General features: G+C 45.5%; 1 protein-coding gene across 3 annotated transcripts in view; it reads right to left on the bottom strand.

Moving 5' to 3' along the window:
- Nucleotides 1-228: 228 nt before the first annotated feature.
- Nucleotides 229-14,818, bottom strand: part of LOC144495139 (organic cation/carnitine transporter 2-like) — a 152,278-nt gene continuing 137,688 nt past the window's right edge. For all 3 annotated transcript variants that reach the window (XM_078215095.1, XM_078215097.1, XM_078215096.1), the window contains one exon: nt 229-7,613. Coding sequence is in view for 1 of the 3 variants with exons in the window: in XM_078215096.1 (XP_078071222.1) it covers nt 7,582-7,613 (32 nt within the window). In the remaining 2 variants the exon portion in view is untranslated. The remainder of the gene's footprint in view (nt 7,614-14,818) is intronic.

A 14,818-nucleotide genomic window follows, 5' to 3' on the forward strand; every position in this document is an offset into this window, starting at 1 on the left:
CGGGTTCATGGATGAGAGGGGTGTGGAGGGATATGGTCCAAGTGCAGGTCAGTGGGACTAGGCATAAAATGGTTCGGCACAGACAAGAAGGGCCAAAAGGCCTGTTTCTGAGCTGTAATTTTCTATGGTTCCTATGGTTTCTACTGGGCACAGCAGATCCCAGATAGATCGTAATTTTTGTAGAAACCGTGGAAAAAGTTACTGAACAAATTCACAGGAGTCCATTGATTAACTTTTTAACATGAAGAATAAAATATTTATTAAGATAAGAAAAATGAACTATATTACACCAGACAAAAAAAGATTGAAAGATCTCAATACAAACGCAAGAAGATAATTCAATTTCTCAACATTTCTTTACATAAACCAATGAAGAGTCACCAGCTGGACACAGAGGGCGGGATTTTCTGGCCGTGCTCACCCCAAAACCGGTAAATCCCGCCCGAGATCAAGGGATCTTTGCATGCTCCGTCTCCCGGCCACTATGATTCCTGTGGTGGGCGGGACAAGAAAATTCCCACCAAAGGCTCCTTGTTTGGAACTGGTATAACTCAGATATCAGAGGGACGTTTTTTACACAGAGGGTGGTGGGGGCCTGGAATGCGCTGCCAAGTAGGGTGGTGGAGGCAGGCACGCTGACATCGTTTAAGACTTACCTGGATAGTCACATGAGCAGCCTGGGAATGGAGGGATACAAACGATTGGTCTAGTTGGACCAAGGAGCGGCGCAGGCCTGGAGGGCCGAAGGGCCTGTTTCCTGTGCTGTACTGTTCTTGGTACATGTGCAGACAGTTTTTTTCTGGTGAATTCTTGAACATCCACTCCCTTGGACACCCAAAAGTAACCACATTTTAAACTCATTATTTTCATAGCGGACACCATTAAACTGAGCCCTATAAGTGACGATTCAGCATTAAGTTGATCTTTCGCTCCACCCTAGTAACACTGTAACACTACATTTTGCAGTCTCTAGTTTCCTTCTCTATGAATGGTATGTATACCATGTCTGTCTGTATACCATGCAAGAAACAACACGTTTCACTGTATGCTAATACATGTGACAATAATAAATCAAATCAAGCAGAGTTTACAACCTTCAGACGATAAAAAGACAGAAAGGCAGGAATGGCTGAGGAATTCAATTTGAGCTTTGCTTCAGTCTTCACAAAGGAAGACAAGAATAATGTGCCAGAGGTGCTGAGAGTTTTAGTGAGGAGCTGAAGGAAATGAGCATTAGCAGAGAAATGGTTTTGGGGAAATTGATGTGATTGAAGGTGGATAAATCCCCAGGTCCTGATAATCTTCATCCCAGAATACTTAAGGAAGTGGCCCTGGAAATAATAGATCCACTGGTGGCTATTTTCCAAAATTCTTTGGACTCCGGAATAGTTCCTACAGATTCCTACAGGGTAGTTCCTACAGGGGCGGCACGGTGACACAGTGGTTAGCACTGCTGCCTCACAGCTCCAGGGACCTGGGTTCGATTCCCGGCTTGGGTCACTGTCTGTGTGGAGTTTGCACATTCTCCTCGTGTCTGCGTGGGTTTCCTCCGGGTGCTCCGGTTTCCTCCCACAGTCCAAAGATGTGCGGGTTAGGTTGATTGGCCATGCTAAAAAAAATTGCCCCTTAGTGTCCTGGGATGCGTAGATTAGAGGGATTGGTGGGTAAAATGTGTAGGGATATGAGGGTGGGGCCTGGGTGGGATTGTGGTCGCTGCAGACTCGATGGGCCGAATGGCCTCTTTCTGTACTGTAGGGTTTCTATGATTTCTAAAAAGATTGGAGGTAGCTAATGTAAGCCCGCTATTCAAAAAGGGAGGTAGAGAGAAAACAGGGAACCATAGACCAGTGAGCCTAACTGGGGAAGTTGCTGGAGTCCATTATCAAGGATTTCATAACTCGGCATTTGGAAGACAGTGGTATAATCAGACACAGTCAGCATGGATTTACAAAAGGGAAATCATGCTTGATGAAACTATTGGTATTTTTTGAGGATGTAACTAGTAGAGTGGATTGAGGAGAACCAGTGGTTGTTGTTTATTTAGACTTTCAGAACGCTTTCGATAAGGTCTCATATAACAGGCTATTGTGTAAAGTTAAAGCACATGGGATTGCAGGTAATGTCTTGAGATGGATAGAAAGCTGCTTAGCAGATAGGAAGAAAAGAGTTGGCATAAATAGGTCTTTTTCTGATTTGCAGTCAGTGACTAGTGGGGTTCTGCAGGGATCTGTGCTAGGAGCCCAACTGTTCACATTATATATTAATGATTTGGAAGAGGGAACTGAATGTATTATCTCCAGATTTGCAGATGATACAAAGGTGTGTGGGAGGGTGAGCTGTGAGGAGGATGCAGAGATGCTTCGGTGTGATTTGGACAGGCTGAGTGTGTGGGCGTGGGCATGGCAGATGCAGTATAATGTGGATAAATGTGAGGTTATCCACTTTGGTAGCAATAATAAGACAGATTATTATTTGAATGGGTGTAAATTGAGACTCGTGGATACTCAACGAGACCTTGGAGTCCTCATGCATCAGTTACTCAAAGTAAGTGCACAGGTATAGCAGGCTGTGTGGTGAACCATAGATGGTTACCACTATGGGTACTTGTACATATGTTATTCTTGTTGCTGTTGGGGTTAGGGTTGGGGTGTTCCACCTGTTAGCATTGTTCTGTGGTACACTCCATTTGGCCCCGCCTTCTTACAGGGGTATAAAGGTCACTGCTACTTCCTAGTAGCCCTTAGTCTGGGATAGTATTGTTAAGCAGTGTGCTCTATTCTTGTTGTGAATAAAAGCCTTTATTCCCGGGTACGACCTTGTCTCCCGTGTGGATCAATCGCACATCAGGCTGCAAAGAAGGCAGATAGTATGTTGGCCTTCATCGCGAGAGGATTTGAGTATAGGAATCGGGAAGTTTTGCTGCAATTATATGGGGCGTTGTTGAGGCCACACCTGGAGTATTGTGCACAGCTTTGGTGTCTTTATCGAAGGAAGGAGTCCTTGCTATAGAGGGAGTACAGCGAAGGTTTACCAGGCTGATTCCTGGGATGGCAGGTATGTCATATGAGGAGAGACTAAGTCGGTTAGGATTATATTCACTGGAGTTTAGAAGAGTGAGGGGGGATTTCAAAGACACTTATAAAATTTTAACAGGATTAGACAGGGTAGATTCAGAAAGAATGTTCCCAATGGTGGGGGAGTCCAGAACGAGGGGTCATAGTTTAAGGATAAGGGGTAAACCTTTTCGAACTGAGGTGAGGAGAAATTTCTTCACCCAGAGGGTGGTGGATGTGTGGAATTCACTACCACAGAATGTAGTTGAGGCCAAAACATTGTCTGATTTCAAGAAGAAATTAGATATAGCTCTTAGGGCTAAAGGGATCAAGGGATATGGGAAGAAGTGGGGGGGGGGGGGGGGGGGGGGGGGGCGGGGGGGAGAATCACGATATTGAATTCGATGCTCAAAATGAATGGCGGCGGAGCAGGCTCGATGGGCCAAATAGCTTACTCCTGCTTCTAGTTTTTATTCTATGTTTATGTGGCATTCACAACAAACTAGGTGAATTAAGGGCACAAATACAAGTAAACAGCTATCTAATTACCATGAGACAGATGTGGCTTTTTAAAAATTCATTTATGGGAAATGAGTGTCACTAGCTAGGCCAACATTTATTGCCATTCCTAGTTGCTCCTGAGAAGGTGGTGGTGAGCTGCCTTCTTGAAACGCTGTCATCCCTGTAGGGTTGGTACACCCACAGTGCTGTTAGGCAGGGTGAGCAAGAGATTGTTATCTTTGAGGTTCTGCTTTTTACTTTAATTCCTGCACTCTCACACAACGAGCGGTTCGGGTCTGGAATGCTCTGGCTGGAAATGTCAAGGTGGTCATTCCAGAGGGCGTTAGATGATGACTTGAACAGAACAATATGCAGGGGTATAGGGAAAAGGCAGGGGAATTGCACTATAGTGTTCGTTTGGAGAGCCAGTGCAGATATAAATGGCCTCCTTCTGAGCTGGAACAAATCTGTGGTTCTGTGATAAGCAGAATCTCGAATCCTAGCCCCACTGTGTCTTTGCTACCTACGTGGACCACAACAACCGACTCCTCCCCCTCTCCCTGAAAGCTCTTCTCCATTCCAGAGCATCATGCCCAGACCCTGGCACCAGGTAGGCAACAGAGCCTTCTGGCATCTCGCCCTTGGTTACAGAGAACTGTGTTTATCCCCTGACTATGTTGCCCCTTACAATTAATTTCCCCAGCTTTAGTGGATTCTTATACCAAGGAATACACTCATCCAAGCTGCTGGCCTTGTTGTGCCTGTACAAGCTGCAAAAACCTCAAACCTGTTGGAAAATTGCAAAGGCTTAGACTCCTCAATTCTACCTTCCTGATCCCCTTCCCTGCCTCCCTGGCAGTCACGCTGTCCTGTCCCTGATCACAGACCACAACAGCCAGCCCTATCCTAAGGGGTGCGACCACCTCCTGGAATAAAGTGCCCAGGTAACTCTCCTACCCCCTTAAGCATAGCAATGTCTGCAGCTTGGCCTCCAGCCTGAGGTTCCTCCAGTTGCAGACATTTACTACAGACTTGGTCACACAGGTGGGTCAAATCCTGGAACCCCCTCCCAAACAGCACAGTGGCTGTAGCTACACCACAGGAACTGCAGCAGTTCAAGAAAGCAGCTCACCCACCACCTAATCAAGGGCAATTAGAGATGAGCAACTAATACTGGCCTCGCCAGCGACACCCACACCCCACAAATGCATTTTTATAAAGACCCCACATTCTGCAGCTGCTATACATCACCTGCACTATCATGTATCTGCCTTTAATTAAATATTTTTACTGATTAAATTTTAATTCGTTTTTTTAGTCCTGCCTGTGCTTAATGACCAATAACTTCTGATTTCTGGGATGTCCCAACTGTGGGATACCCCAAAGATGCACTGGAAGATCCCACCTCCACAGACGTCCCCAGCTAAGGATTGCCAGAAATTGCTCGGGTAGTTCAAACCTCTGTTGGGTATTTGTCCAGCAATAGGAACCATCCAAAACTATGATAGAAATCCCAAATTTCAAATTGTTCCCACTGTCTCACATTAGCCGTTACCCAAAAAAAAAATAAAAAACACTTTGAACTTCCCAATAACTATAGTACTGGCCCACACTGACCCTGCCCCCTTGGACTGCCCCCACACCGTGACTATTCTCCAGCCCCCCCACTAACTCCCACACCTTGATACCCGATGGGACCCTCTAACTAAGCCTCATACTCCCAAAACAGCCCCGACTACTCCCTGACTCACCATAGGATGTCCTAACTGCCCATTCTTCCTCCCAAGTGCCGCCTGACAAGACCCCCACCCCGGGACCCCTCAACCGCCCTTCAACCTGTCCAACTCTCCTCTCCAACTCTCCAGACTGGTCTCCCCAGTGGCAACTACTGTTGTTAAAAAAAAGGTCCATGCCCTCCTTACCTCCAACTCAGCTTCTCTTGACAGAGGGTCTCGGGGCTCTGCTTGCACTGTTCTCACCCAGCCTGAGTTGGAAAGTCAGGTGAAAAAAGAATGGCTGGATTTCGAGGTAAAACATGTCGAGGGTCACAGCAATCCAACTCCAATTGCCACTTTACAGATGTAATCGTTTCAGTAAATATCCTATTTATCCTGATTGAAATTCCTCAGTTAAAATTATTAAGAAGTACTCACCAGTCAATCTAATGAGATTCAATACTATTAGTAACCTTCTACTATTGATAAAACCTTACAATTACTAAAGTTAATTGAGCATTGAAAGGTAAATGAGAAAGATATTCACTAACCTGCTTCCCAGAATGTTGCTCTTGATGTTTTCAGAACTCACCAATCTCCTCTGGGGCCACAGTTAAGCTAACTCTTCATGAAGTCTCCTGGCCCACTGGCCTTGCGCCCTTTCATGATGAGGTAAAGTGAACAGCAACAACTGCACCAAATCCCCTCAGTCACCAAAATCCCAAGGTCACACAGTGTCCAGGTGCTCTCAGTGACCAGCTGCTCCCTTCATTTACCTAGCTGAAATCTTACAGAGACGAGGCAAATGTGAAATGCAAAGTAGACTAGATTTTAGAAAGAAATCAACCCTTAAAATTAACTATTAAAGCCCCTCTCGTTCACCAAATTCTCAAGGTCATGCTCTGAGGGCGGCACAGTGGTTAGCACTGCTGCCTCACAGCGCCAGGGATCTGGGTTCAATTCCTGACTTGGGTCACTGTCTGTGTGGAGTTTGCAAGTTCTCCCCATTTCTGTGTGGGTTTCCTCCGGGTGCTCCGGTTTCCTCCCACAGTCTGAAAGCCGTGCTAGTTAGTTACATTGACCCGAACAGGCGCCGGAGTGTGGCAACTGGGGGAATTTCACAGTCACTTCATTGCAGTGTTAATGTAAGCCTTACTTGTGACTAATAAATAAACTTTATTTTCCAGCCACGCTCGCCCCCAAGGCTGGAAAATCCCACCAGAATGTCAACGGATCTTTGCATGGTCCGTATCCCGCCCACTACGATTCATGTGGTGGGCGGGACGGGAAAACTCCACCCTCTGTGGCCAGCTGCACTCTTCATGCTGGCTTACTTCCAGCATTTTGAAAGATCTATTTGTTAGATGTTCAATAAAGGTACGAAATACAAATTTAAGCTGTGCTTGCTTTATATATTGTTGACAAATCAGGTTCTTCTTACCATTTTTTTGATTATATACAGCAATAAATTACCAGAACCTGGAAAACGCTTGACAATATGAGCATTGGTAACATGACATTCCTTTAATTCAGCAAAGGCATTGACCTATCTATAGTATAATACAATCTTACCCGTCCTATCTGAAAAACTTTATTTCTCGACACATTTCAGTTGCACTTTTGCGTCATCTCTTTCCATTATAAATTTCTGTGTCCTATTTATAACAAAAATTACCCATGTAAGTGTCATGTAGTAAAGTCCGACCAGTGCTGGCACTTTAGCCTTTCAATTTTGTATGCTGCAACTCCCCCAATGCAGCGAAACGCTGAGGCTTCAACTGACTCCACATCTCTGCTTCACCAATTGCCAGATGTGTTGCTGTTTGCCATAACTAATAACGTACAATCAAAACATTAACAGAAGAACAGAGCATTCAAAATAGGGACTGCATTGCACCTGTACACCCTGGTCCAATGAACCCTGTCCTCTTGTCCTGCTTCAGCTGAAGACTGTCCTTGCTTCTCGACTCCCCAGTGCCATGGGAGATTGATTACTTAAAAATAAACAGGCTAACGCTTGCATTAAAAAGCTGAGCGAAGAATGGGATATCCGTGCATTATCGAGCCATCTGTGTAGCATCACCGAAACTAATTTCTGTGCGAGGAAATCATTTGTGAAACTATAAAATTATACATCTTCAAGTCATGATTGGTTTTCTGTCGAACACTTTTCACATTTTTATTTGCATTTTAAGACTTGTTGAGTTCATTTCATAAAGGTGTTGGAAGTGTTGGCATTCCGAGAAGATTTGGAGGACTTCCACTTTTGCTTTTCACTTTTTGTTCCTTTTCTGCTTTCCATGCTTGTACGCTCAGTCGTGATGGTGCTCGTGCCTGCTTATACCTGCAACAAGAAAAATGCAAACACAACCAATGAGATTAAATATGATTTACTCGGCTCATAGACTGCTTGCCAGGGGTCAATGAAAAGTGCTTTAGTGCCAAATATAACCACATTTCTATTTTGCTGGTTTTCGTTACTGATAACATTCCTCGCCTAACAAAAACAACCGTATTAGTTGAGCCCACTGTAAGTAGCAGTTGCCTCAAGGCATAATTGTATTTGCTCTTTAAGCTCCCATTAGAGGTTTCCAGCTCAGATATCTACGCCTTGTTGTGACGGTGAAAACTGCTGTTAGCAAGTTAAGATCAAAAGGTAGACAAAGCAAGCATTCATGAAAAGTAGGTCCTTTTTATGAAGTTGTGTAAAAGAATCTTGGAATTTGCAGCCAGTGGATACATTCACAGGTGTACTCACAGCTCAGGGTGCAATTCATAATATCAATCATCAAGTATCCAAAGCAACATCGTTGTGAATGCGGGTTGAGAATGAGCACGTCCATTAACAATCCACGTGCTAGCAAAATGTTCTGGGTTGCATTCCATTTCACGCTACCATGGATGTTGGTGGCCAGGCTCGCACTTTTATTGCCATGGTGTGGATGGTGTGAGATTTGGAGGTAAACTTGCAAGTGGTGTTGTTCCAACACATCTGCTGCCCATGTCCTTCTGGATGGTAGAAATCGCAGGCGGGATTTTCCGGCTGCACTCGCCCCGAAACCGGAAAATCCCGTCCGAGGTCAACGGACATTTCCATGGACTGCCCCTCGCCCGCTCCGATTCCCATGGTGGGCGGAACAGGAAAATTCACCCCCGTGTGTTTGTTGGGTGCTGTCTAAGGAACCTTGATGAGTTCCTGCAGTGCGTCTTGTAGATGGTACACACTGCTACCTGGGTGGTGGTGCGAGTGAGTGTTGAGGTTGGTGGATGGGGTGCCAATCGAGTGGGCTGCTTTGTCTTGGATGGTGTCAAGCTCCTTGTGTGTTGTTGGAGCTGCACCCATCCAGGCAAGTGGGGAGTATTCCATTACACTCCTGACTTGTGCCTTGTAGATGGTGGACTGGCTTTGAGGAGTCAAGAATTGTGTTCCCAGCCTCTGAGTTGCTCTTGTAACCACAGTGGCTAGTTCAGTTCAGTTTCTGGTCAATGGAAGCCCTCAGGATGTTGATAGCGGGGAATCAATGATGCTCATGCTATTGAATGTCATGGGGAGATGGTTGGATTCTCTCTTCTTGGTGATTGTCATTGCCTGGTACTTTGGTGATGCACATCTTACTTACCATATTTCAGGGTAAATGCCAGTATTGTAGCTGTGCTTGAAATATTTGGCTAAGGGCACAGCTAGTTCTGGAGAACAAGTCTTCATAGGCCAGACCAGTTAAGGACGGCAGATTTCCTTCCCTAAAGGCCATTAGTGAACCAGCTTGGTTTTAATGACAATCAGTGATAATTTCATGGTAATCATTACTGAGATCGGTTTCAAATCCATCTTTTAATTAATTGAATTTAAATTCCACCAGCTGCTATATGCGATTGGAACCAGCATGGGGGCCCCTCCCTTACGAGAGACATTGGCTGGAATTTTACCGCCCTGCCCGCCACAGGAATCGGAGCGGGCGAGGCGAACAATGGGATGTGCGTTGACCTCGTGCGGGACCTTATGGTTTTGGGACGAGAGAGGCCGTAAAATCCCACTTTACCAGCATCTTCACATATTGAGATAAAAGCCATAATGAAATATAAGTGGGCATACCCTGTGCAAACTGGCGCAGACATTGGTCACACTGTTAAATCTTTGCAGGCGTAAAGGGGGCGGCACGGTGGCACAGTGATTAGCACTGCTGCTTCACAGCACCATGGACCTGGTTTTGATTCCCAGCTTGGGTCACTGTCTGTGTGGAGTTTACACATTCTCCCCATGTCTGCATGGGTTTCCTTTGGGTGCTCCGGTTTCCTCCCACAATCTAAAAGGTGCATTGGCCATGCTAAATTCTCCCTCAGTGTACCCGAGCAGGTGCCGGAGTGTGGCAACTAGGGGATTTTCACAGTAACTTCATTACAGTGTTAATGTAAGCCTTACTTGTGACTCATAAATAAACTTTAAAGCAAATGCTTAAAACAGGCATTGCTGTCCTTAAATAGGCAAGTTAGGAGCCTGTTCCCAGTTTGTGGACCATCCAGAAATTAGTCAGTGCTGAATGTGACAGGTGTTGTCAAGTTTGCCCACAGTTTTACAGTAGCTTTGGAGCCGCCAACAGAAGTTACACTGAAAACAAATGTTCATTTAAAGATTCCTGTGGAGCCAAGTGAAGTATGAGTGCCCCCTCTGACTCCAAAGGAATTACAATTTCCCCCTCCTACACCTCTTATCTCAGTTCAATCCTTTCTCCTGGGACTCAGCTCAAAGCTGCTGCCAGTGAGGCAGATGGTGGACATTGACCACTTCTCTTAACCAAGCTAACAGTGGCAACCTTGTGACAAGTACAAGCAGCTCAGGCTGACAAGGCCCAAGGACCAGTTTTCATCTCTCACTGGGCCTGTAGATCTGGCCAACATGTTAGTCAAGTGTCTGGGCCCAGGCCAAATATCTGACGATTATTGTGTATCTACTTTATCTAAATTAAAATTCCCTCTGGGAGAATAAGAGAATTTTGTGCTCCACTATCTCACGTTAGTGGGCCATCCTGCCCATTTGTGAAATACAGCTCATGATGTTCAAGATTATGAGGGGGCTTTACAGAGTACATCGGGAGAAACTGTTCCCGCTCATAAAAGGATCAAGAGCGAGAGGGCACAGATGTAAAGTGATCTGCAAAGGAAGCAAATGTGATGCAAGAAAAAACTTTTTCACACAGCAAGTGGTTTGGGTCTGGAATGCGCCGCCTGGGAGGGTGGTGGAGGCAGGTTCCATTGAGGCATTTAGGAGGGCAATAGATGATTCATTGAATAGAAACAATGTGCAGGGGTACAGGGAAAAGGCAGGGGAATTTCACTTATCATGATATTTGTTTGGAAAGCCAGTGCAGACACAATGGGCCAAATGGCCTCCTTCTGCACCATAACAACTCTGTAACTCCGTGATGTCAGATCGGAAACGCAAGACCCTGATGTCAATTGGCCTTATTACGGGAAGCAAACATACTCCAAAGTCAAAAGCCCACTCGCAGCTTGCGTTTAATTAATTATCGAGCCAATTAGAAAGGCAATGAACCCATAATTTACTGGTTGTTTAAATTTACGTTTTGCGCGCTGGCTGAATGAGGAGATATTAATCTCAACAGATGAATAAATGTAGTACAAGGTGTTTGAAAAGATTCAGCGTGTTTCTTTAATGGCGAGAAGGTGGCAGCAGCATTTGCGGCTGCGGCAATAGCTTGGGATAAAGTAGCTTAGCTTTCTGAGCAACCTTTCAGTGACCTGCCATCATTTGGGGTGGCATGGTGGCACAGTGGTTAGCACTGCTGCCTCACAGCGCCAGGGACCCGGGTTCGATTCCCGGCTTGGGTCACTGTCTGTGTGGGGTCTGCACGTTCTCCCCCTGTCTGCGTGGGTTTCCTCCGGGTGCTCCAGTTTCCTCCCACAGTCCAAAGATGTGCGGGTTAGGTGCATTGACCATGCTAAATTGCTCCTTAGTGTCAGGGTGATTAGCTAGGGCAAATGCATGGGGTTATGGGGATAGGGCCGGGTGGGATTGTGGTCGGTGCAGACTCGATGGGCCAAATGGCCTCCTTTTGCACTGTAGGATTCTATGATCAGTGGGAGTATTCGGAAGGGATTCCTTGGATGTCTTGCAGCTATGGGTGAGCCTTGCAATATTTCAACTGATAAGTTGGGGCGGCACGGTAGCACAGTGGTTAGCACTGCTGCTTCACAGCTCCAGGGACCTGGGTTCAATTCCCGGCTTGGGTCACTGTCTGTGTGGAGTTTGCACATTCTCCCCCTGTCTGCGTGGGTTTCCTCCGGGTGCTCCGGTTTCCCCCCACAGTCCAAAGATGTGCGGGTTAGGTTGATTGGCCATGCTAAAATTGCCCTTAGTGTCCTGGGATGCGTAGGTTAGAGGGATTAGTGGGTAAATATGTAGGGATATGGGGGTAGGGTCTGGGTGGGATTGTGGTCGGTGCAGACTCGATGGGCCGAATGGCCTTTCTCTGTGCCGTAGGGTTTCTAAGATTCTAAGATTCTAAGAAGTCTGAGGTGACTGCTCCGATGGGGATTTTTCACTTTGGAGGCAGCTCCTCCAGTGAGGAAAGAATCAGGAAAGGAGGGAGAGGTTGGAAGCTGGTCAAGGACAGTTAATTTAAAGGGTTAACATCAGAAGCACATGATTCTGATGGCATAATGATGTAATACCACATGACAGAGTAAGCGAGATCTGGAGGAAGATGTTCCAATCTCATGCAGAGGATCCAATATGTGTGTAATAGCTGTAAATAAAAAGTTATGGTTTTAATACATGGTAACCTTAAGCAGTTTTTGTGGGGAAAGTAGGCAAGCCCGAAAGGACTCCATTTAGACTCTGAACACACGATGAAACATAGTGGCAGCTGACAACAAGAAAAAGACACAAAAACAACTCCAAGAAGCAGCCACAGACGTGGAAAGTCAAGAGTCCCTTAAGAGAAGGACAAAAGGAACAGATTCAAAACTCACCAAAACGTTGGAGCATCGTAGGTGCAGTAGATGCAAGCTGAGATACAGATCCCAGAGCTCGCAGAGCAGTGAGCACAAACCAGAACCAACAAGCAATACCAGTGAAGCAGCATCATTCTAGGGCCTGGTAGAAAGAAGCTTGTGTTGTAAAGGTTGTTTGCTGTTCCACAGAGAGGTCTGAAGGCTTGAATGTGGAACATTAACCGTTTATTGGTAATTCCTAACTATCCACGGTACAGCCCTACATGGGTGCTGTCTGAGTGCTGGCTCCTTCCAGACCCTACCCCACAATCTATTATCATGTGACTTTGTACATCATACTGTGTGCGGTCCATTCTCTAGTCCCATATTAACCTTTAATCTGCCGAACACTCTTATATTGTGGCATGGAATCCACACTACCACTCCAAGAACCATTCCAGAGCACTGAAGGCTTGAAACAGGCTCAGCACTGTGACAACTGGGGAAAGAAGTTTTCCAGCTATAGAACTGTTTCTGGGTTGTATCAAAAAGAACAGAAGGATTGGGTCAGTATGTTATTCAATGCAGTTGGAGTTATTACCAATGACGTGATAGTGAGGCATGGAGTCAATGAGATATTGACTTGTTCTGAAGAAGTCCTGCAAACATTTGATTCATTTTTCAGCATTCACAAAAATTTAATCATAGAAATGGAAAAAATGAGCAAGCGAAAACATAGACTAGCTGACAACATCGATTCATTCATTAATGATCTATACAAAGAACAAAGAACAGTACAGCACAGGAACAGGCCCTTCGGCCCTCCAAGCCTGCGCCGATCATGATGCCTGCCTGAACTAAAACCGTATGCACTTACGGACTCCCTATCCTTCCATTCCCATCCTATTCATGAATTTGTCTAGGTACCCATTAAATGCCACTATCGTACCTGCTCCCACCACGTCCCCGGGCAGAGTGTTTCAGACATTCACCACCCCCTGGCAGAAAATTGCAACTATGGGATATTAAGGGAAGAATTGATCTGTGATCACAGAGTAATTGGGGCCTTTGATGAAGCTCGACAGGCAGTACAAATTGCAAGACAAACTGAGCTCAGAAAGCAAAATAGAGCATTGTTCGTGGATTAGGCAGGTCTCCATGGAAACAGATGAGTGAGGCTGTTCAGGATGTGGGCCAGATGAGGGACACTGCACCAAAACAGAAGCCCACAAAAAGGGGGAAAAGAGCATAAGCTGCCATCTTGAAATCCTCTCAGTGTGGCTGGCAAAACCTGCAGCAGCGGGAAGAATGCCCGGTAGGGGGAACAGAGCATCACAATTGCGGAAAAATAGGACATTTTAAAATTGTTTGCTGATCTAAAATAGACAAGCCGCAAAAAGAAGGAAAAATATTAAAGCCAAACCACACATAGAAAGTGGAAGAACCACAGAAAAAGGAAATAACCTTCCCAGGGGAAGATGTAATGACTTTAATGAGGCCTACGGTGTGGACCTCTTAGAATACGAGCTCCCTGATTAAGACAGTAATGGGTTGCTCAGTTAGGGAGCCCTGCCTGTGTATATAATGTGGAATGTCGGGGTTACTGGCAATTCGGGTTTCTACCCTGTACAAGGAAGTACCTGTGATGTGGAGATGCCGGCGTTGGACTGGGGTAAGCACAGTAAGAAGTCTCACAACACCAGGTTAAAGTCCAACAGGTTTATTTGGCAGCACTAGCCTTCAGAGCCCCAAGCCCCTTCTTCAGGTGAATCTTCTTCACAAAAAAATCTTCTTCACCTGAAGAAGGGGCTTGGGGCTCTGAAGGCTCGTGCTGCCAAATAAACCTGTTGGACTTTAACCTGGGTGTTGTGAGACTTCTTACAAGGAAGTACCTGTCAGAGCGCTGCTGACTATGTAAATAAATCTAAGTTTGGTGAAGGGACACCAGCCTCGGAGGAGTAATTCAGAAGTAAATGAAACAGAAAATAAATACATTAAACTTGAAGCTGATGGACACCCTACAGAGTTTGAATTAGACACAGGGGCGAGAGATTTTGTTTTATCTGATGAAGTGGCTTAAGTACATTGTACTACAGCCTTCATCCGTTGACTTACAGGATCCAGGTGGGACTACACTGAAAGTCATAAGCCAACACCTGGCAAAATTGAAGTATAGATAGATAAGTTATTTAGCCTCTGTATGTCATATAAAATCAAGAATCTTATGCACTAAGCGGGGAGGCATGCTGAAAATTGAGGCTAATCTATAAAGTTGATTAAGTTGCTAATGAGCATTACAGCAGCACCTTCAGGGATGGATTTCCACGATGATTTACAGATTTGGGAAGACTGAACACCGAGTACCATGTTACCCTATGAACTGACGCTAAACCAATCTGCCTCTTTGCACCGAGGGAAGTTCCTCATCCATTCTTGAACACTGTCAAGGGTGCAAAGAAGAACATGCTACAGCAAGGGGTCATCTCATCAGTAACCATGCCAACAAAATGGTGTGCAGGAATGGTTACTGTTCTTAAGCCAAACGGCTCAGTCAGAATGCTCCAATTCTCTTCCAGCACCTCAATTAGAATGTGCATG

The sequence above is a fragment of the Mustelus asterias genome, chromosome 6, assembly GCF_964213995.1.
Source record: "Mustelus asterias chromosome 6, sMusAst1.hap1.1, whole genome shotgun sequence".
Taxonomy (NCBI): domain Eukaryota; kingdom Metazoa; phylum Chordata; class Chondrichthyes; order Carcharhiniformes; family Triakidae; genus Mustelus; species Mustelus asterias.